Source organism: Equus quagga, chromosome 3 (genome assembly GCF_021613505.1).
Source record: "Equus quagga isolate Etosha38 chromosome 3, UCLA_HA_Equagga_1.0, whole genome shotgun sequence".
Classification (NCBI taxonomy): Eukaryota; Metazoa; Chordata; class Mammalia; order Perissodactyla; family Equidae; genus Equus; species Equus quagga.
In genome coordinates this window covers 134537145-134558143 of record NC_060269.1, presented here as the reverse complement: position 1 = coordinate 134558143, position 20999 = coordinate 134537145, and the positions used below count along the sequence as shown (strand labels likewise).

The window sequence follows — 20999 nt, the reverse complement described above, 5'->3', positions numbered from 1 at the left end:
CTTTACTTTAATGGTTAAGCAGATGTGCAATGTATGTTTGATAGGCCATAAGTCAGGCTTTTTAGTTCAAGCCAAATCAGTTTTGAACTCAAATAGTTATCCCATATACCTCAATATGTGAAAATCTCTTGTCAATCGTATAGTTGTTTTTTAAATCTAGCCTGACAATCAGTCTTTTAATTGTATTATTTAGTCTATTTACATTTAGGAATTTACTGATATATTTGGTTTCATATTTCTGGTCTTAAAATTTGTTTTTTTATTTGATCTATTTGCTTCATAGTCTGTTTTCTCTCGTTTCTTGCCTTCTTTTGGATTATTCAAATATTGTTGTTATTCTGTTTTCCTCTCCGTTAATGTGACAGTTACACATTGTTTGACTGTTCTTTAGGTAGCTACCCTAGAGGTTACAGCATCTATTCTTGATGAATTATAGTCATAACTTATTACTTTTACTATTTCCTTGTAATGCTTGAGCTTAGAACACTACTCATTTATGCCTCTTTTGTGTTATTTTTGTCATGCATTTTATGTATATTTTAAACCCCGCAAGACATTGTTATTACTGTTTTGTAGCATCAATATTTAGTCAGTATTTACTCATTTTTAACCACATTTTTGTCTTTTTTGTTTCTTGTCGTTCCTCCTACATTTCCACCGGGATTATTTCTCTTCTACCATGGGACTCTTCCTAGTATTTCTTTTAGTGCAAGTTTCCTGCTCACAGATTCCTCAGTTTTATTTGCCTGATGATGTCTTTATTTCATCTTCACTTTTGAGGGATTTTTTTTCTGCATTAAGATTTCAAAGTTGGCAGTAATTGTTTTCAGTGTGTTAAGACCTTTCATTGTCTCCTGGCCTCTTTGTTTTCTGTTGTGAAGTCAGCCATCAGTCCTTTTGTTGACCACTGAATGTATGTCCTCCACTCGCACCTGGCTGCTTTGAACATTTTCTGTCTCTTTGGTTTTCAGTAGTTTTGTTAAGATGTATCTTACTATTGTTTGTATTATTATTATTGTTTAACTTATTCTGGTTTGAGTTTGTGAGACTTCTTAAATCTGGGCTTGAAACTAAAGATTTCACTAGTTTGGGAAAATTCTTGGTCATTATCTGTTCAAATATTTATTCTGCCACATTTTTCTCTCTCCTGTCTTTCTGAAACTTCAACACTGAGACACATTAGATTTTTCACTGAGTCCCACTTATCTCTAACACTCTTTTTCTTTCTTTTCTGTAATTTTTTTTTTCACTGTGCTGCAGTTTGGATATTTTCTTTTGACCTTCTTCCAATTCATTAATCTTGTTTGATGCTATTTTTGTATTTCCTGGTAAATTCATCTAATGAGCTCCTATTAACATAGGGTATTTTTCAGTCCTAAAATTTCAAGATGATTCTTTTTTATTGATTGCAATTCTCAGGTAAAATTATCTGCTTTTCATCTATTTTGTCCATTTTTTCCTTCTTTTTTAAAAAACATATAACTCATAATTATTTTAAAATCCTTTTCAGTTAACACCAATATCTAGATCACGTGTGGATCTTTGTTTATGGTGTTATTTTTTTCTTAGCTTTTGTTCATCTGATTTTGTCTGTTTACATGCCTAGTAAATTTTTATTTAATGCCAGACATTGTGTCTGAAAAACTGTAGAGGTTTTCTGTCCCTTTCTCTTTCTCTTCTCCTCCTGGGACTTCTATAATGTAAATGTTAATATTCTTAATGCTGTCCCAGGGGTCCTTTATGCTATCCTTGTTTTTTAAAATTCTTTTTTCTTTTTGCTGTTCCAATTGGGTGATTTCCACTACCCTTCTCCTCCAGATCGCTCATCTGTTCTTCTGCATCATGTAATCTGCTGTTGATTTCCTCGAGTGTATTTTTCATTTCAGTTATTGTATTCTTAAGTTCTGGCTGGTTCTTCTTTATATTTTCTATCTGTTTGTTGAAGTTTTCACTGCATTCATCTATTCTTCTCCTGAGTTTGGTGAGTATCTTTGTAACCATTGCTTTGAACTCTTTGTCTGCTAGATTGCTTGTCTCCATTTTGTTTAGTTCTTTTTCTGAGGTTTTAGCTTGTTCTTTCATTTAAAGATATTTCTCTGTCTCTTCATTTTGCCTAGTTCTCTGGGTTTGTTTCTATGTATTAGGTAGATCAGCTACACCTCCTGGTCTTGAAGGGGTGGCCTTATGTAGACGGTGTCCTGTGGGGTCTAACAGTGCAATCCCCCCTGGTCACCACAGCCAGGATCTCCAGGTGTGTCCCTGTGTAGGCTGTGTGTGTCCTCCTGTTGTGCCTGGGCCACAGTTGCATGGGTGTGCTGGTGTGTGGAGCTGGTGCTCACAGGCAGGAGCTGCTTTGGAGGGGTGCCGGCCAGAGCAGGTCTACAGGGGAGCACTGGGTGGTGGGGGCGGGGGCAAATGGTGCTAGCAAGGTAAAGGGAGTGTTAGGAATGGTACCCACCAGGCAGGTAAAAGGAGAGTGAAAAAAATGTTGCTGGCCAGTGCTTTTATCCCCGGAGAAAGTTCCAATAGATCCCTGCCCTTCCAGCACCTGCCCTAAAATTTGAGTCAGTGAATCTCCCTCATGTGTAACCCAGGCACTTTTCAAACTGCTGCCTCTGTGCTGGGACTCCAGTGAGTTTGTGTGTGCCCTTTAAGAAGGAAGTCTCGGTTTCCTGTAGCCCTCCAGCTCTCCCAAACGGAAGCCCCACTGGTTTCCAAAGCCAGAGTTAGGAGGGCTCCTCTTCCTGTGCGTGTCGCCCAGGCTGGGGATCCCATGTGGGGCTGAGACCCCTCGCTTGTCCGGGATGTCCTTGTGCCTGTGGTATCCCTCCCGCCTGTGTGTCGCTGTGCCCGGGGGTGGGGTGTGGGTCCTGACTAGACTGCTTCTCCGCCCCTCCTACCCTTCTGGAGGTGGCTTTTTCTTTATATCCTTAGTTGTGGGGAAGCTGTTCTGCTAGTCTTCAGGTCATTCCCAGTGGTAGTCATTCTGTATGTGGTTTGATGTGTCTGGGGAAGAGGCTCTTCCTACTATGACATCTTGATCTAACTCCATAATATATTTGTAAACAACTGGCTGTTTATTTGTCACATTTAAAAAACTTAATCAGGAAGGCATTTTCCCACCACCAGCATTTTCTGAACTGCCTCCATTTTGTCTGTTTGAGTATACTCAGAAAGTGCTAGAATAGTGGCTCAACTTAATTAGAAAAATAAAATCACACAGAATATTTCAAAGCCAAATATAAATAATTCTTAGATATTTTTCCCTGCTACTAATGCTTCTCTTTTAGTATTATAATTAAACATCTATTGTATTTTAATATATCTTTTTATATATTGAAGTTTAATTCTTTAAGATCTTAGTGTGATAACGGAATTTTGTGTTTCTAGAAAGGGGTTATGTTTTTTTATTTTTGAGTTTTCCTTTCCTGAGTTACTTTGTTATGAAGTCAACCTGTATCTTAAGGTTGAATTTGCTCACTCATCCTCTAGATACTGGAGTGATAGCCTAATTCCAAATTTGATGTCTAGCACCAAATCAGTGTTGTTATTTTGTATCATGCATTATTTGTATTTGAAATGGATGTTGTATAAAACCTCAAATGTTATTTCCCTTTCATTAAGTGTTTAATAAGTCTTGTTGCTCAGAGTGTTATTATAAATAATCGAATTGTGAAAGGAAGGAAGCTGAAAGAAGATAGGCTTTGGAGAGAGAAGGAATAATATAACTGATAGGATGTTGTCATAAGTCTAGAACCCCGGAGCATCTCAATGCTAGTGTCCCTTACAAAAAACTTATGAAATTATATCTCAAATATTATTTGTTTTTTATTCAGCGTTAACAGAAATACATACCATGTATAGAGAGTTTAGAGATCATAAAAAGGAAAAAAGAAACTGAAATTTATTTATTTTAGGGAAATGAAAATTAAATGGATTTCATTAAATAGATTTTAATTAAATATATTTTCTAGAAGGCATAGATAGACAGAATGTATATTGGTAGCAAAAGGCCTGTGCCATAATTAAAGCTTACTATCTTGTTGTTTTTTTTTTTCTTTCTATGGTGGGATTTGGCATAGACTAGGGGGAAGCTCCAGGTTGGACTACTGCGGTTGATATATAAATTAGTAATTCAGGGACTCTCATTGTGTTTGGTGTGAACCAGGGAGTGGTATCATCCTTACCCATATCTGCATTGGCTACTGTTGTATCCTTTAATCCTGGAAAGTAAGACAGTGAAGAAATGAATTATGGTGTTCAGGATTTCAAAATAAGAAACCTCTTATCTCCATAGAATTTATGTACTTGAGGGATCAGATAACCATTAAAATGTGGGTTTGCTTTGTGTAAGCAAATGTTCATGTTTTATTTCAACACTGAATTGCTTAGAGGAGGTTCTTGAATTAGGTAAGGCTGAGTCGGAATGACAGGGAAAAGATCAATTACTAAATGTGAACTGAAGTCTGTTTCAGGCATAAAGTATATTATGAAAGAGGCTAGGAAGTAAAGATGTGGAGTAAGGGGGATAAGACAGAGAAGTAGGTCAGCTTGGGGACGTCAGCAAAAGAAGGCCAGTGAGGGATCCATCCTCAAGTGAGAGAAACCAGAGCAGAGCTCAAATTATACAGCACGGACTGAGTCTAAGGCATGGTCAGCTTGCCCAGAGCCAAAATTTCCAATTTGAAACTAAAACTCATTCCTGGCTACAGTGGATGTCCACTGGGACTACTAGGATTACAGAAACAAATCTGGTCTATAGTTTTAGAAAGAACTAAAAGTATTAGGAAGAAATGGGAGTAACTAATTCCACATATTTTAATTGAGCCTCTCTTCTGTGGTGGTGATGGGCTCTTGAGAGAAATTAGACAAAGTTCAAAATAATTATGTTAATGATAACAATGTTTGGGCATTAATGTGGGAAAGGGCCGTGTATCCTATTTCATCACACTTATCTATTAGCTTTTTGTTTATATCCCTCAATACACTGTGGGTTCCTCAAGAGTAAGGGAGGACTGTGTCTTGTTTTTCTTTTTATATGCAGCAACTGGCACATAGGAAGTGTTCAGTTAATTATTGAAAGAAGAATGTAAATGAATAGGCATATACTAAGGTATAAATATAATACCGAAAGGAAATGGCTGGGGATGGGGAAGGCTTGCATAGCACTCAACGTGGGAAGATGAGCGTGACTTCCCAGTGTGGGAACGGCGAGAAGGCTAGGAAGCAGCTTCTGTTGTACGGCACTTCTAGAGAGATAAGATTATATAGTCTGGGTGAGACTAGATTTTTAGGGGATTGTTAATGCCGGGATGAATTCGCCTTTTTTCTGTAGGCAGTGAGGGGTTATTGGGGTATAGGCGGTCCTTGATTTACAATGGTTTGACTTATGATTTTTTGATTTTACAATGGTGTGAAAGTGACAACGTTTAGTAGAAAGTATACTTTGATTTTTGAATTTCAATCTTTTCCTGGGCTAGTGCTTTGTGGTACAGTACTCTCTCGTCATGCCAGGCAGCAACAGTGAACCGAAGCTCCCCATCAGCCACGTGATCATGCGAGTAAATAATCAATATACTTTCAACCATTCTGTACCCAAACAACCATTCTGTTTTTCATTTTCAGTACAGCATTCAATAAATTACATGAGATATGCAGCACTTTATTATAAAATAGGCTTTGTGTTAGATGATTTTGCCCAACTGTAGGCTAATGTAAGTGTTCCGAGTGTGTTTAAGGTAGGCTAGGTAAGATAAGATGTTTGGTAGGTTAGGTGTATTAAATGCATTTTTGACTCATGATATTTTCAATTTACACTGGGTTTCTCAGGATATAACCCCATCGTAAGTCAAGGAAGATCTGTATCATGAGGAGGGTGATGACAGGAAGGTGGTTTTTAGGAACTTTAATCTGTCCCTGGTGAGCAGGGTAGATAGGAATAGGGGAGAGTGTTCCAGCCTCCTCCTCCACCTTATTCCTGCCTACATTCCACTGGAACTTTTGCTATTCCACAAACTGACAGTGCACAAGAACATTCCTGTGCCGTTGCCTAGTCTGTCCACTCAGCCTATACTGCTTAGCTCCTCTTTTCCACTTTCTTCAATTAGAATTGTTCCTTTCTCTATGGATGATGCCTCTGTTATAACATATTTTCTTTCTTATAACGGAGTTAGTTGTTTTTTGGCTGTCTTTGTTTCTGGGCTAAAAATTTCAGAGAACAAGGACACTGTCTTATTCATCATGTGTTTCTCATGGGATTTTGCAGGTGTGGGTCTAAAGACTCTTTAGTGCAAGTGCATTTATTGAAAACACATTTATGAAGTTCTTACTATGTGATAGCTATTGTGCTGGATCTTGGGGTAGAGAGATGAAAGATACTTGTCCTCAAAGAGCCTATAGTCTAGTGCAGTGGTTCTCGAAGTATGGTCTGTGGACTCTTAGTGGTCTCTAAGATCTTTCAGGTCAAAACTATTTTATATAATATAAAGAATCTTTTTAAAAAAATTCATTATGCTGCTGTTTGCACTGATGGTATAAAAGCAATGATGATGGGTTTAGCTGCTAGTATCTTAGCACAAATCAGGAAATGGTATCAAACTGTACTAGTAGTCATTGTATTGTTCACCACCACACATTCACAGTAAGAAAATAAAAAGCCAGTTTCACTTGAGGGTCTGTGATGAAACGGTAAAAATTATTAATTTTATTAAATCTCATTCCTTGAATACACAGATTTTTAATATTCTACTTGAGGAAATGGAAAGTGTGCATAAGGCACTTCTGCTGTATATTGAAATAAGATGATTATCTAGAGTAAAAGCACTCCTACGATTAATTGAGTTACGTACGAGCTGAATTGCTTTTTTTCTTTAGTAAAACACCATTTTTACTTGAAAGAGCAATTGACAAACTGTTGTTATTCAGACTTGGGTATTTGGCAGATATTTTCTCTAAAATGAGCAAAGTGAGCCTATCACCCCAAGGAAAACTTGTGTGTGTTGCCAATGATAAAATTCAAGCTTTAAATAAAATTTAGATTCTGGAAAACTTGTATTCACCACTGTGGACTTGGTGGCCCAATGCTTAAAGACTTTTCTGATGATATTGTTGGTGAAGTTAATGAATGTTACTTTTTGATATTGTTTAATGAAATGTGTCCACTGCATCACTTAGTTAATCAATATATTCGAAATGATCAGAGCATAATGTTACAAAATCATGTATAGGTAGAAGATTGATTCAAAATGCAAGGCAGATGTATACAAGTTTATGTAATAAAGTATGAAAAGTTTATTGTTCAGATTCCACATTACAACTAATCTTTAGGAAACTACTGCTTGTCAAATATTGATATACCATTAAAGGAAAGTATCCACAATGTCTGAAAAGGATATTACAATACCCTTCCCTTTTCCAGTTACCTGTCTGTGTGACACTGATTTGCTTCATATGCATCAATAAAAACAACATAATGCTACGGATGTAATAGCACAGCAGGTTGACGAATCCACCTATCTTCTAAGCCAAACATCAGAGATTTGCAAAACTGTAAAACAATGCCTCTTTTTTCTCACTATTTTTTTCCCTGAAAACACAGTTCTTTTAGATAAAAATTATCTTAAGTTAATATGTAATGAGTTTATATTATTTCTAAAGAATCAATAAATAATTTTCATTGTGGTAAAATATACATAAAAGGTACCATTTTAACCATTTGTAAGTGTACAGTTCAGTGGCATTGAGTTTATTCACATTGTTGTGCAGCCATCACCACCATCCATCTCCAGAACTTTTTCATCATCCCAAACTGAAACTCTTTACCCATTAAACAGTAACTCCACATTCCCTCCTCCCCTTTGCCCCTGGCACCACCATTTTACTTTCTGTCTTTGTGAATTTGACTACTCTAGGTTCCTCATACAAGTGGAGTCATACAGTATTTGTCTTTTTGTGACTGGCTTATTTCACTTAGCATAATGTCATCAAGGTTCATCTATGTTGTAGATGTGTTAGGTTTTTTTTAAAGCTGAGTACTATTCCATTGTATGTCCTTACCACATTTTGTTTATCCATTCATTTGTCTGAATACTTGAGTTGCTTCCACATTTTAGCTAATGTGAATAATGTTGCTGTGAACTTGAGTGTACAAATAAATCTTCAAGTTCCTGCTTTCAGTTCTTTTGAGTATCTACCCAGAATTAGAATTGCTGGATCATATGGTAACTCAATTTTTAAGTTTTTGAAGAACTGCCATACTAATAAACAAATAGGTTTAATTTTTTCTGTATTAACTTCTAATGTTGGAAATACCAGTAGATATAATCCGCATAAACAGAAGTACTTTGAGATCCTCAATAATTTTTAAGAAAGTGAGGGTCCTGAGACTTTAAAATTTGAGAATCAATGGCCTAGTGGAATGAGTGAAGTAGAGAGGTCACTTAGGAAGTTACTCCAGTAGAGGACAAGTTGGACTGGACTTTGCTCAGAGAAGAATGGCCAGGGTGGTAAGAAGAATCTGTCATATGAAGAGAACCTGGAGAACCTGGAAATATATGTGACCTTGAAAAGAGAAGCTTTTAGGGAAGACACAGTAGTTCTCTTCAAATATTTGAGAGTCCCTCATGTGGATAAAACTTATTTTCTGTGACCTTGGGGTGCGGTGGGGATCATGATGGTGGCAGATGTTAAGGGGAATCAATTTTAGCTCATAATAAAGAATTTTCTAGCAGAATAATTCAAAGATGGAATTGGCTAAGGTAGGGATGTAGTGAGTTTCTAGAGTGTCTGAGTTACAGTTTCTAAGCTAGCAAATCACTTGGAGAGGAGAGTCAGTCATTAAATGGGTAGTTAACCTAGAAGAACTCTATAGGCCCCTCTAACCTTGAAATTCTGTGATTCTTCAGGCACGGAAAGATAAAGTCCAGGATTAGCATGGTGGCATAGCGAGGAGGGAATTCAATGATCCTTGGAACCATTTTTGTAGATCTTCCTGTGCCCTGGTTTGTACTTCATGGAGTATTTAGCCTCAGTTTACCTCCAAGCTTCTTTGATCCATCTGTGACTTCAGCCACTTTGCTTCTCCAGTTTCCTTTACTCTCCAAGTTTAGAAACTTAAGACTGCCAGTGTCCAGTGCTTTGGATTCAGACTGTTCTGGTGGGAGTAGAAAGCAACTGGATTCGTGTGTGTGTGTGTGTGTTGGGGGAGTAGGGGTGGAGATGATCTTGTGTTTTTAGAGTATAGAATCATAGAGGATGTCAGAAATGTCAACATAAATGACTGAGTGAAGGATATATGCAGGGCCATGACTAGGAATGTACTGTACACTCTCTTGCTGGATTATATTTTTGATTATATTCTTTACCGCTTTTATAGTGAGCTAGAGGCATTTTGTTGAAAAGAAGGCCTAACTTTTGTTGTAGATATTTTAAAAACCTCTACCTCCAACAACTCCTTCCCTGCCAATCTTTTATGTTTAGTCCATTGCCGTCTGGCACATCTTGTATTTTATAACATAACTTTAACTTATATTGGACTTCACAGCCTAAAAATAACTTTGAAAATATTTTCGTTTGAGTCTCACAATAATCTAGTTTAGGTATTATTTTCCCTATTAAATAAGGAAGAAAATTGAGATCCAGAGAGGTTAAGTGACTTGATCAAGATAATAAATAAGGCTGAGAGATGATTCTAGGTCTTTTGATGCCAAAACCCATTCTCATTTAGTCCCAAGTGGTTTTAAAACTATGCTCTGTTATAGTCAACGATTCTGAAAGTGTTCTATTCATTTAAAAATATTTAATTTAAAAATTATATTAAGAAATAGCACTCTTTAAGGGGCCAGCCCCATGGATGAGTGGTTAAGTTCGCACGCTCCGCTTTGGTGGCCCAGGGTTTTGCTGGTTTGGATCCTGGGTGTGGACATGGCACCACCATATTAAGGTGGCGTCCCACATAGCACAACCAGAGGCACTCACAACTAGAATATGCAACTGTGTACTGGGGGGCTTTGGGGAGAAGAAGGAAAATAAATAAATAAATAAATAAATAAATAAATAAATGAATAAATAAATAAAAATAAGATTGGCAACACATGTTAGCTCCGGTGCCAATCTTAAAAACAAAAAAGAAACTTTCAAATGCGTTATTTGGGACACTTACAAATGTGTCATTGATGAGGAAGGATATAATTGTGAACTGGTCTTTCAAAATATTTGGGCTTGTGCATGTCCGTTCATAGTATGTTGTACAAGTGAGGATACTACTGCAAGGCGTATGCAGTGCTTGGTGTTGGCCAGGCAGAGTGCAGGTGCATCTGCTCAACACGAGCTCCCATCACCGTGTAATGCTAGATGTGGGACGAGTGAGCCAGTAACACGTCATGTGGTAGTAATACCATGGTATGCAGAGTTTTAGCTGTTATAAGTATTAGAAGCTCTTTATCTAATTTTTGTACTTATGACAAATAATTTTAGTGATTTGTCTCCTCAATAAAAATTTCCAACTACTTCTCTTTTGATTTCCCATAGCAGTTAAATTTGGGAATGTGCTGAGATTGCCAGGAAGGCTATTAAAAATGCGAATTTATCTCTGTGAATCAAGATTTTTCTTTATATTGAGCAACCAAAACAAAGTGCAAAAATAATTTGGATATTGAGGCTATATCAGAATAAAGCTGTACCTTTTTAATGTTTATTGTAACTTAGTCAATGAGAAAAGACTTATTGTTCTCGTTGTCTAGTAATGTCACCTTAAATGTGTTTTATATAGCAGGGTTCCTGACAGGGTTCAGATTTCGTTTGAAAAGAGTTATGCTACTAAAACATGTTTGAGAACTGCTGTGCCTTACCATATTGTCCTCCTGTCATGTCCTGCTTTTGATTTTCAAATTTCTCAAGATTTTTATAATTAGCATAGATGATTAGTGAATTTGGTTTGCCTTTGATATAAAAAAGTATATCTAGGAGGCCTAGCAACCTTGAAGTATTGAAAATATTTAGAAGGAATATCCAGTTTTTTCCCTTGAAATTCTTTAAATGGTGCTACCCCTGAAGCATTTCCAAATACTGGCTTAGTAAAAGAAAACCTGTTTCCTTTTGCCTTGGTATTTTTGAATAATGAGCAGGATTTTGCAGCTTTTAAAATCCTAAGAATAACAGACTGGAAACCAGTCTCTTCAGTTAAAAATAATTTTTATAAAGTTCCTTGCTTACTTTGGGGGAAAATTCATTAAAAAGATAGAACATGGTTTGGTCAAATAATTTTGTTAAGCAACAATTAATGCCAGGTTAATACTTGGGATGTGGAAATGAAGAAGACATGGTCTTTGCCTTTGAATTTAAGAGTCAAAAAGAGAAATAGGTGAACTGAAAATTACAGTATAATCTAATGAGTGCTCTAACAGAGGAACAGAGTGTACTTTCTTTGCAGGCAAGATGGAGGTGGGGGGTGTGGGAAAGGAGTGATATTTGAGGGATGTCTTGGAAGCTGGTAGGTATTTGCCAAGGCAGTAAGGGGCCACTTGCATCTGAAGAAACAGCATGAACAAAAGGATTCCAACCCTTAAAATATTTGACAACTAGGGGACCAGTGACTATAGATCACTGTGACTAGCGAGTAGGGTGTGTGGGGTGGGGAGGTGTGAGGAAAGAGAGCATGTTGTTAGCTTGGTGGAGGAGCAGCTGATGAATTTGGAGAGCTAAGTTGGCCTACCTTGTGAAGGGCCAGGTGTGCCCTGTTGAAAAATGTAGACTTCTTGTGTGTGCTGTGGAGCTCCATAGACAGGAAAGATTTATGTTTTAGGAAGAAAACGCTGAAGGGTGGATTGGAAAAGGGAGAAATTGGTTGATTTATTCAATAAACATTTATTGAGCACCTGCTGTGTGAAAGTAACTATTCTAGGCACTTGGGGTACAGCAGGGAACAAAAAGACAGATACCTGCCCTAGTGAAGCTTGCCCCTGCTGGTGTGGGGCCATAGACACCGTACCAGTAAACAAGGTAATAAGTTAATCATACGGTATATTAGGAGGTTATAAATGCTAAGAAAGTAGAAAAAACAGAAGAAGGGGACGTGAGAATGCTAAGCGGGGGGTAGTTGCAATTTAAATAAGGTGCCAAGCTGTCCAGTTCAGAAGCTGTTGCAGTGATCCAAGTGAGAAGTGATGAGGACTTCGACTTAATGTGGAGAAAAGGAATAGATTGGAAGACATGCTTTTCTTTTTCTTTTTTGACTCTTTTTATTGTAAAATAAAACACAAACAGAAACTACATAAAACAAATGTATAATGTAATGAATTATTATAAGGAGAACAACCTTGTAACAAGCACCCTGGTAAAAAAGTGAAACTTTGCCGGCCACACCGGTAACCCCTCCATTTGCTCCATCCCAATCACAAATCCCTCCCTCCCTGACAACCCCATTTTTGTGGTAATCACTTTCCTGCATTTCTTGATAGTTTTATTAACCAAATGTGTATCCCTAGACACTAACTTAGTCTTGCCGATCAAAAAAGTTTTCTTGATGCCTTTTAAGTCTTTTTACATCTACAGGTTTTTTTCCGTTTCCTTCTTTTTTTGATAATTTATCAGCTGAAGAACTGGGCTGTTTGACCTTTAGAATTTCTTGCATCGTGGATTTTTCTGGTTGCACACTCATGGTGCAACTTAATGTGTCCATCTGCTCTTCGTATGACTTGTAAATTGACTGCTGGACCCGAAGGCTTAATCAGACGCAGATTTCATCCCTTTGGCCGTGGCTCTTGGAGTGGAATGTGCTTTCACTGAGAAGCACATAATGTCAGGTTGTCTTTTGCAATGTTAATAGCTGCTTCTGCTCAGTGTCTTGCATTAGCAATTCATTAGGGGTTGCAAAATGGTGATATTCTGGTTATAGCATATCTGTTTTAGTTATTAGCTGGCATACTTTAATAAAGAGACATGTCCCCTTACCTATTATTTGGTTACCCAGTGGTATAGTTCCTATAGAAAAGGGAGGAGAAAGGCCTTTTTCCCTTACTTACCAGTTTTCAAAGTAATAAGTTGGTTCCCTGTCATCCTCAATTTTTATTACTCTATCAGTATTTTGTCCTCAGTGTGGCATTGTCTGGAAAGGGAACCCTGGTTGGTCAGTTTCAAGAATTCATAGGTGGTAGGCTGCTCTAGTCTCTTCAGACCTCATCTGCTATATTGGATTAGGCAAAGCCCCTCCCAGTTTCAGCTCCTGTTCTAAAATTGGCTAATTATATGTTCCAGTGGATGCTTGTTGGCTATTTTGGGGTTCTCCTGTTTTCACATCCATGAGATACCCCACTGCTTCCCTCTGCTTTTTCCTGCATGGGTGCTAATACTGTACTGCTCTTGTGGTTGTTGGTTTGTCCCCAACTGCTTGTATTTTAGCTTTGTGGGGGATGTCTTATCACCAAGTTTTGTTGTAAATGTTTTCCGTGGGATTTTGGTTTTGCTATCTAGTAGCTTGTTCTGTATTTATGTGGAAATCAGGGAGATTAAAACTCAGCGCCACCAATGCCATCCTCCTAGAAAGGGGTTGAATCCTAGAAGAGTTAGAGTAGAATTGAGAATAACTGAAGTTTCTAATTTAGAAGATTTGGGGGATGGTCATTTCATGGATGAAAAAATAGAAGAGAAGGAGCAAGATAGTGAGTGGAAGATAATTTTTTGATTTCTTAGGTTTGAAATGCTTATGAGATACTCTAATAGAAATGCCTTCTCAAGAAATATGCTTCTAGAATTTGATAAAGAGAGCTAGGTGATTAAAGATAAATACTTGCAAAATAATTGAAGCCATTATAAGTTAGAGAAATTATTATTTTTGGTAAAAATTACAGTGTGAAAAACCAGTAGAATAGAAAGCATGCAGTTAAAGATGCAAGAGACATTAATAAGCATTTGTGAACCAGTAGCTTTATGTCTTTTCCATAAATATGCACAACAAATGCAGCTTTACACTGAATAACAATCCAAAGAGGAAGACACTATTCAAAGATTCATCTCTGTGGATGCAACTGGGTTTTTGGTCATTAGGTATAGGTGTAATACATGTTACATGTAATGTTAAGGGAATGAATTTATAAATCTGAGTGTTTTTTCTACTAGAAAAATAGATGTTAAGTATTCATAAAGGTAAAAATCCTAGATGAAGATGTTAAGTATTCCTAAGATTCAAGTTTTTATATTTTGAGCAGACTACGGTATTCTATCACAGGTCCTCTATTTTCAGAATAGGTGAACGAAATCTTCTCTCTTAGGAGCTATTCTAGATGCTCAGGTGCTCTGACCTCAAAGGGGATTTTTTAAAATAGTATGCACATTTGGACACTCCTTTTTTAAAAGTTTCATTGGCATTAAATATCATCCCAAATGACTTACTTTTGACCTCTGTCTTTTCCTTTTTTTTCTTCTTCTTTCTAAAATTAGGCCAGTCTTCAGAGACCTGAGATTAAACTTGAATCACTAAAAGAAGATATTAAGGAATACTTTAAAATATCAGGTTTGTAAGTTGCTTTTTTTTCCTAATTCTTTAAGGGAAAATAAGAAATACTTTATTTGGAGGGAATATTTTATCCTCAGCCTTCCAATTACTCACTCAAAATTGTGAAACAGTGGCTGGATAGGTTTCTATTTGGGGAGAATTAGAACTTTCAGACATTTCAATAAAATGCTGCAAAAATTCAGGAACATTGTGGGAATGACTGCTTTACATTAATCAGTTTTAAATACTGCTTACCTTTCTGCTCAAAATACATTCTGAGGGGCCGGCCTGGTGGTGCAGCGGTTAAGTGCGCCCGTTCCCCTTCGGAGGCCCGGGGTTCGCCGGTTCAGATCCCGGGTGCGGACATGGCACTGCTTGGCAAGCCATGTTGTGGTAGGCATCCCACATATAAAGTAGAGGAAGATGGGCATGGATGTTAGCTCTGGGCCAGTCTTCCTCAGCAAAAAGAGGAGGATTGGCAGCAGGTGTTAGCTCAGGGCTATTGTTCCTCAAAAAAAAAGAGAAAAATCTGAATGTATTAAGAATCTCCTTAGTTAAGTAACTTGTCTTTTTCCTTTTTATTTGTGACTTTTTTCTCTCTACACTTCTTTTCCCTCCTCTTTTCTACCCTTTCAAAGAAAACAAAAGAAAATCCCAATTTTTTTAGAGCAAGAAGAAAGGTTCCCTCGTCCAGCCTTTGCACATGGGAACAGAGCTGTTAAGTGGTTTACTTACCCAGATGAGTTCAAGTACTTAGCAGCCAGCTGGTCTAACTGGTGGTACCTCGTAATAATCTGCTCCTGTTGTTCAGGAATTTACTGACTAGTTAATTGTAACTAATGACTTGTGATCTATCTTTGTCACGTGTCTGGCTGTTTCTTGCCCCTCCCTTGCACATTCTTCCTAGCACTAGCAGTACAATAGCTGAAGATTTTGGCATTCATTGAGCACATTGACAGTGGAAGAAGGAAATGTTCCTCTCATCTGAAGAAAATGATGTAGTGCTTTTACTTACAAAATAATATCATGTTGGTGAATTTGCTACTCAGTGTTAGGCAAGGGATTTGGTAAATGTATAGGAAATAATTCCTTAAACCTTTACACACCAATTGGCAGTTGATGAATTTCTTTCACAAATGCATATGATGTTAAAGTTTTAGCGAGATAAATTTAGTTATAATGTATGTTTATTTTTAAAACTAATCTGTCTGTATATTTTATTCTTTTTTTCTTTTAAATAGGTTGGGAGAAGAAACTTCAGAATGCTGTTTATAGTGAACTGAGTGTGTGAGTTTTTCCTACCTATTTTGAGATACTGTTACATTTAGCTATATTTGCTTTGTATGTAATGAATACAGTATTGCTATGTACACTCATTGTGTTATTATTCTCATTAGTATTTACATAACATCTCAAGTAAATTAATACTGTTAAAAATTACAGTCTTGCCTGAGAATTAATGAATAGGTGGGCATTTTTTACTGCCCCAAATTTTATATTAACAATTAATTTATCCAGTGTAATTAGGGATTAAGATATTTCTTCTAAGTTAGTATTTCAGATAACTTAAGGTTACCAATATTCTTTTTATTGTTGCCATGTTGGATATTGCCTTTTTTCTGCCTTTATAAACTGACTATAAACATTCTAAACATAATTAGCTTTTTTTGCAGAAAAAAATGTTTTTGTTTATCTGGATTTACCCTCAGACTCTGTTGAGGTGTATAGAACTATTTGCCATTACAAAAAAGATAGATCCAGAATGTTAGCTTTTGTAGTTTATTCAGTATTCCATTATTCATCAATTATTTATTGCTAGCACTGTGCTAGGCATTGGAAATATAGTATAGGACAATAAACACAATTCTTGCCCTCATGGAATTTATAGTCTAATAGAGTCCTTATGTCTGCTATTTTTTCTTTTTTTTTACTGCCATCAATGTGTCTGTGTCCCTGGCATTCTCTAGTCTCTAAAACTTCCATTTCCAATTTGCCCCTTCTAATCTGCTGTTAACTGGGAAACGATAACCTAGTTCACCAGAACTGCTTCTAAAATAAAAAGACTGAGATGAACGCCTGTGGACTTGTGCTTAGACACGCAGTTTTCAAATTAGTATTTGCTTCTTTGCTTATTGCCATCTTCCAAGTTGGTTTTTGAACTCTTAAACAGCATCATTTATAAGTACTATCTATTAATGAAAGTTGACTGTGACCATACCTTTGGTACTAGTCACCAAGGGAATAGATGTTTATCATAACAAATAAGGTTTTAAATTCTCAAAATGTAGATGCCACATTTGATTAAATGCCACAGGTTGATTAATAAGAACATGGTGATTTATCTCTCTGCCTATTACATAGACAGCCTGTACCTTTGGTGTCTTTGTCTCTGATACTAGTGGAATAAGAGCATCTGTTGTGTATAATGCCAAACATTAAATCCTCATCTGAGGAGATATTACCGATCATTGCTATTTTTGTGGTATAATGCCTTCCTGGAAATTGTTCTGTGACACAGTGCCTTTTTATTTGATGGCAGGGACAGTATTTCATTCATTGTCATGTCTTCAGAATCCTATACAGTAGACATTAAATAAATATTTTTGAATACTTACTGGGATATTTGAAGGAGTCCAGTAATACTGCCTTTTTTCCTCACTTGGGTTCTGAACAAATTGAGAAATGAGATGAAACTTAAAGGCAAATGAGAGATCAAAATTATACTTTCATTTCTGATGAAGACTATGTAGGAGGACATAGTTTCGTACAAAAGCAAAGTGAGTCCTTTAACTGAACTCCAGAATTAAATAGACTTAACCTTCCTGTTAAAAGTATTGGTGAGCATGTTCAGCTTATTCTTCCAAAATTTAAAAGTTGGCTAAGGCATTAAACCTCTTCTGTGGTGTAGTGAGTACAGCCCTGGAGAGAGGCCAAGAATGTTACAGCAATGGAGCTCTTTCCCATGGAAGGACTCATCCCGAGTGGGAAGAAGTGTTTCCCCTAACATAAATCGGAAGAAGAAGTGGACTTCACATATTCTGTTGCAGTTTTAACTGGCAGAAACCACTAGATGGATAAGTAAAGAAAGCAAAAAATAAAAAGTAGACGTATTCATTAGGTTAAATAATTGGAGCTTTAAAAAAAATACTCTCATGCCTGATAGACGTGTGGACACATGAGCTATACAGATCATACCTGAAAATTGCTCACTTTATTTTACTTATTTTAGTAAATATTCCAAAGATTTTAGTCAGATTCTTATTTAACAAACAGAGCAGAAAAATTTCTGTATTCTGTTATTTGCATGAAACTTGTAACTCTAGCCCAAGTTAACTCTTCTCACTTCAGATTGCCTACTTTGTTTAACTATTGTTGTGTTAATAACTATTTAACATTATATGAATGATAATTTACATTGATTGAATGCTTATTTTATGTCGAGCACTGTGCTAAGCACTTTATATGCATTGCCCTCTATAATATAATCCTCACAGCATCCCTATGAAGTAGAATTTATTGTTAGCATCATTTTACAAAAGAGAAAACTGAGGCTTAGACCTTAAGGTTACCTTTAAGTAACATAATGGCGATCGTATAGCTGGTAAATGGCAGTGCTAGGGCTTTGCCTCTAGCTAATTCCAAAGCCCATACATTTTACTACATCTCACATATATCTTATTTCTTGCCTAGATTAAAAGTGTTCTGAAGGAAGAATTATGTCTTATATTTCTTTTAGTATCTCCTATAGCATCAAATAAATGACATTGAGTCAATATGTAGTTATTGAGCCACCTACTAATGCTAACACATGATAAATATTTGTTGAACTGAGGAAGCTCAGTGTAATTATTAATCCTAAACTTACTATAAATATTTAACTAAGACAGGCTTTACATGGAAAATGCACTGATTTCTTTCTGCGTCTTAGTCTTCATTTGTATTTTGTGTAGAGCAGTTTATAAAGAATTAGACGACGTATCATTTTCCTTTAAGGAACATAAAGAGGCATATAAGCCAGCATATAAACCTTTTTATTTAATCTTCTATATATATGTTTATATTATAAAAACATATATCATAGTCTACTGTTATGGTAGTGTGGGGACCTGGAATTGGCCACCCCAAGATATGTCTCTTTGGTATCAGGACTATTTGAGGTTGATTGCTTTTGGTAAACTGGGACAGGGAAGGAGGCTCTGAGGAATGGAACTTGCCCTTTGTTAGGACACGTTTACATTTGTAAGGTAAATCTCTATCTGTAAAGGTGCCTCCCTCTCTGTACCAGGAAGAAGAAAGGAGATGACCTTCTCTCTAGAAACTCTTAATCAATACCAAAGGCAAGGACTTAAAATCTGCATTTTATTGTGCTAGTCTGGTAACCTCCTGTAACTGACTTCCCTCCCCCTCCCAACTTTGGCATTTCTTTAAGGATTAAGCATCTTTCCTTAGGCTAGGAACTGATTGCTGAGCTCACCTGTGACCGCCCAGCTCCAGACAATCGACTTGCCTCCAGCTACGCCCACCAAGATAGCAGACCACTACCTGCTGTGTCCATCAAGCGCTGTGCTGACAGGGCAATCTTGTGACTGTTGTGGGAGGGACATTTCAATCACATGTGAAACACCCCGTTTTGGGGGTATATAACCACTGTGTGCACCCCACTTCTTCGGTGCCCTTTCTTCCTTCGGGAAGAAAGGCCCTGGGCCATGGTTCCTCATAAAAGCTTTGTTTAATTTTCTCTTGCTATTCTGTCTCATGTGAATTTAATTCGTTCTCCAGCCAGACGAACCCCCATTTGAGGAGAGGAAATGTCCTCCTCCCCTACAGTTTATATATGCAAGTGTCTTCCATACCTTGGAGACGTGTCGAACAGTAGTGGGCCCCAAATGGAAAAATTTTGGGTAATGGGTACCTTACACTAGACCACAAGATTGGGTATGTCTTTATAGACATTCATGGCATTTGCTGGAAGAGTGCTCAGGCAGTATATGTGGGTACCTTCAAAACGTCCTAATCAGTAATTCTTCTTTGCCCTCTTAGTTTCAAATGTTACTTTGTACTTGCTGTGTGTTATGCACTGAGCTAGGTGCTGAGGATAAGGAACAAGCTAGATAGTCTGCTTTCATGGAGCTGACATCCCAGTGGGGCACACAGACTTTAAAGAGGCAATTATAGTACAATAGAATAAGTGCTATGATAGGGTAAGTACAAGGAGCACATAGGGTAGACACTTAACTCCAGATTGGTGTTGTCATAATGGTTTACTAAAGGAAACAATGTTCAGACTGAGATCAAAAAGCTAAACTAGAATTAGGGGAAGGAGTAGAGGGGAAAAGTGCTTTAAGCAGAAGTGAACAACAGGCTCAGAGGTTTAAAGGTGGGAAAAGATGTCATACATTGGAGGAACAAAAGTTGTATGGCTGGATGGTAGAGGGGAAAGGGACAGGGTAAAGGATCATGCTAGATCTGTAGGCAGGAATGTGCTTCTTATTCAAGGCATTTGGTGCCATTTTACAATTTTAAGCAGAGTAGTGAAGTGCTCATGTTTGCATCTTACTCATTCAACAGCGTACTGGTTATCTAATATGGGACAGGCATTATGCTAGACACTAGAAATACAATCCCTCGTGAATAAGGAAGACATTGCTCCTGGCTACAGCCAGGCAAATTGGCAAATAGGTTGAAAATCATGTGGAAAGGGGGGAGGCTGCTTAAGAATCTGTCAGGTGAATGCAGGCAAGAAATGTTGGTTGTCTAAAACAGTATGAGTGGGGTAGAAAAAGATGAGAAGTAGTTAGGGGATTTGAAGGACAGGAAGAGGGAAGAGTCACGAGTGATATGCAGGTTTCTGCATTGTTCCTATCTGATGACCCTCATTCTCCGTATTACTGAATATGAGCTCCATGAGGATAGAGATTTTAGCCTGTTTTGTTCACTGCTTCTCTTACCTTGAACACTTAGTAGGCTCTCATTAAATATTTCTCAATGAATAAATATCTAACTTGATTTTGGTTTTAATATTAATACTTTTTGGAGGGCCACTTATTGTTACCTGTTTTTTGGGATAAATTTCTTTGAGCATTAAATAACTCTTAAGATCATCAGTAAGTACTCTCAAGTTTCAATCCTAAATTTTTAAGTTTTATTCAATTTAGAAATAATTACCATTAAAATGGAAGAATTTTAGAGCAATATTTAATTATAAACCACATGTCCCTTTACAAATGATATATTGAGCAGTATGGAATATATAGTTTTTAAACTATCTCGCCTATAAGAAATACTGAGATATCCAGAGATTATCATTTTTTTTCATTTGTGAATAGGGGAAAAGTGATTTATTTAGGTACATAGAATGTAGATTTTCATGGAAAAACAGCCAGAAATAATCAGTTAGTGGAACTGTCTTATAGATTAGGTGGGTAGGTTATTTTTTATTCCAGAAATGTTTCTTATGGACATTTGAGTCTTTTATGTTTAGGTTCCAGGATAGGTGCAAGTGGCTTATTAT

At 37.0% G+C, this 20999-nt stretch overlaps 1 protein-coding gene across 5 annotated transcripts in view; it reads left to right on the top strand.

The window, feature by feature from the left end:
- The window catches only part of TBC1D19 (TBC1 domain family member 19), a 140733-nt gene that overhangs the window by 10795 nt on the left and 108939 nt on the right, over positions 1 to 20999 (top strand). For 3 of the 5 annotated variants that reach the window (XM_046657312.1, XM_046657311.1, XM_046657310.1), the window contains exons 2-3: positions 14434 to 14506; positions 15730 to 15775. In XM_046657312.1, the coding sequence (XP_046513268.1) occupies positions 14434 to 14506; positions 15730 to 15775 (119 nt within the window). Of the gene's footprint in view, positions 1 to 14432; positions 14507 to 15729; positions 15776 to 20999 lie in introns of those variants that run through there. The other 2 variants (XM_046657315.1, XM_046657314.1) reach the window with 2 other exon arrangements.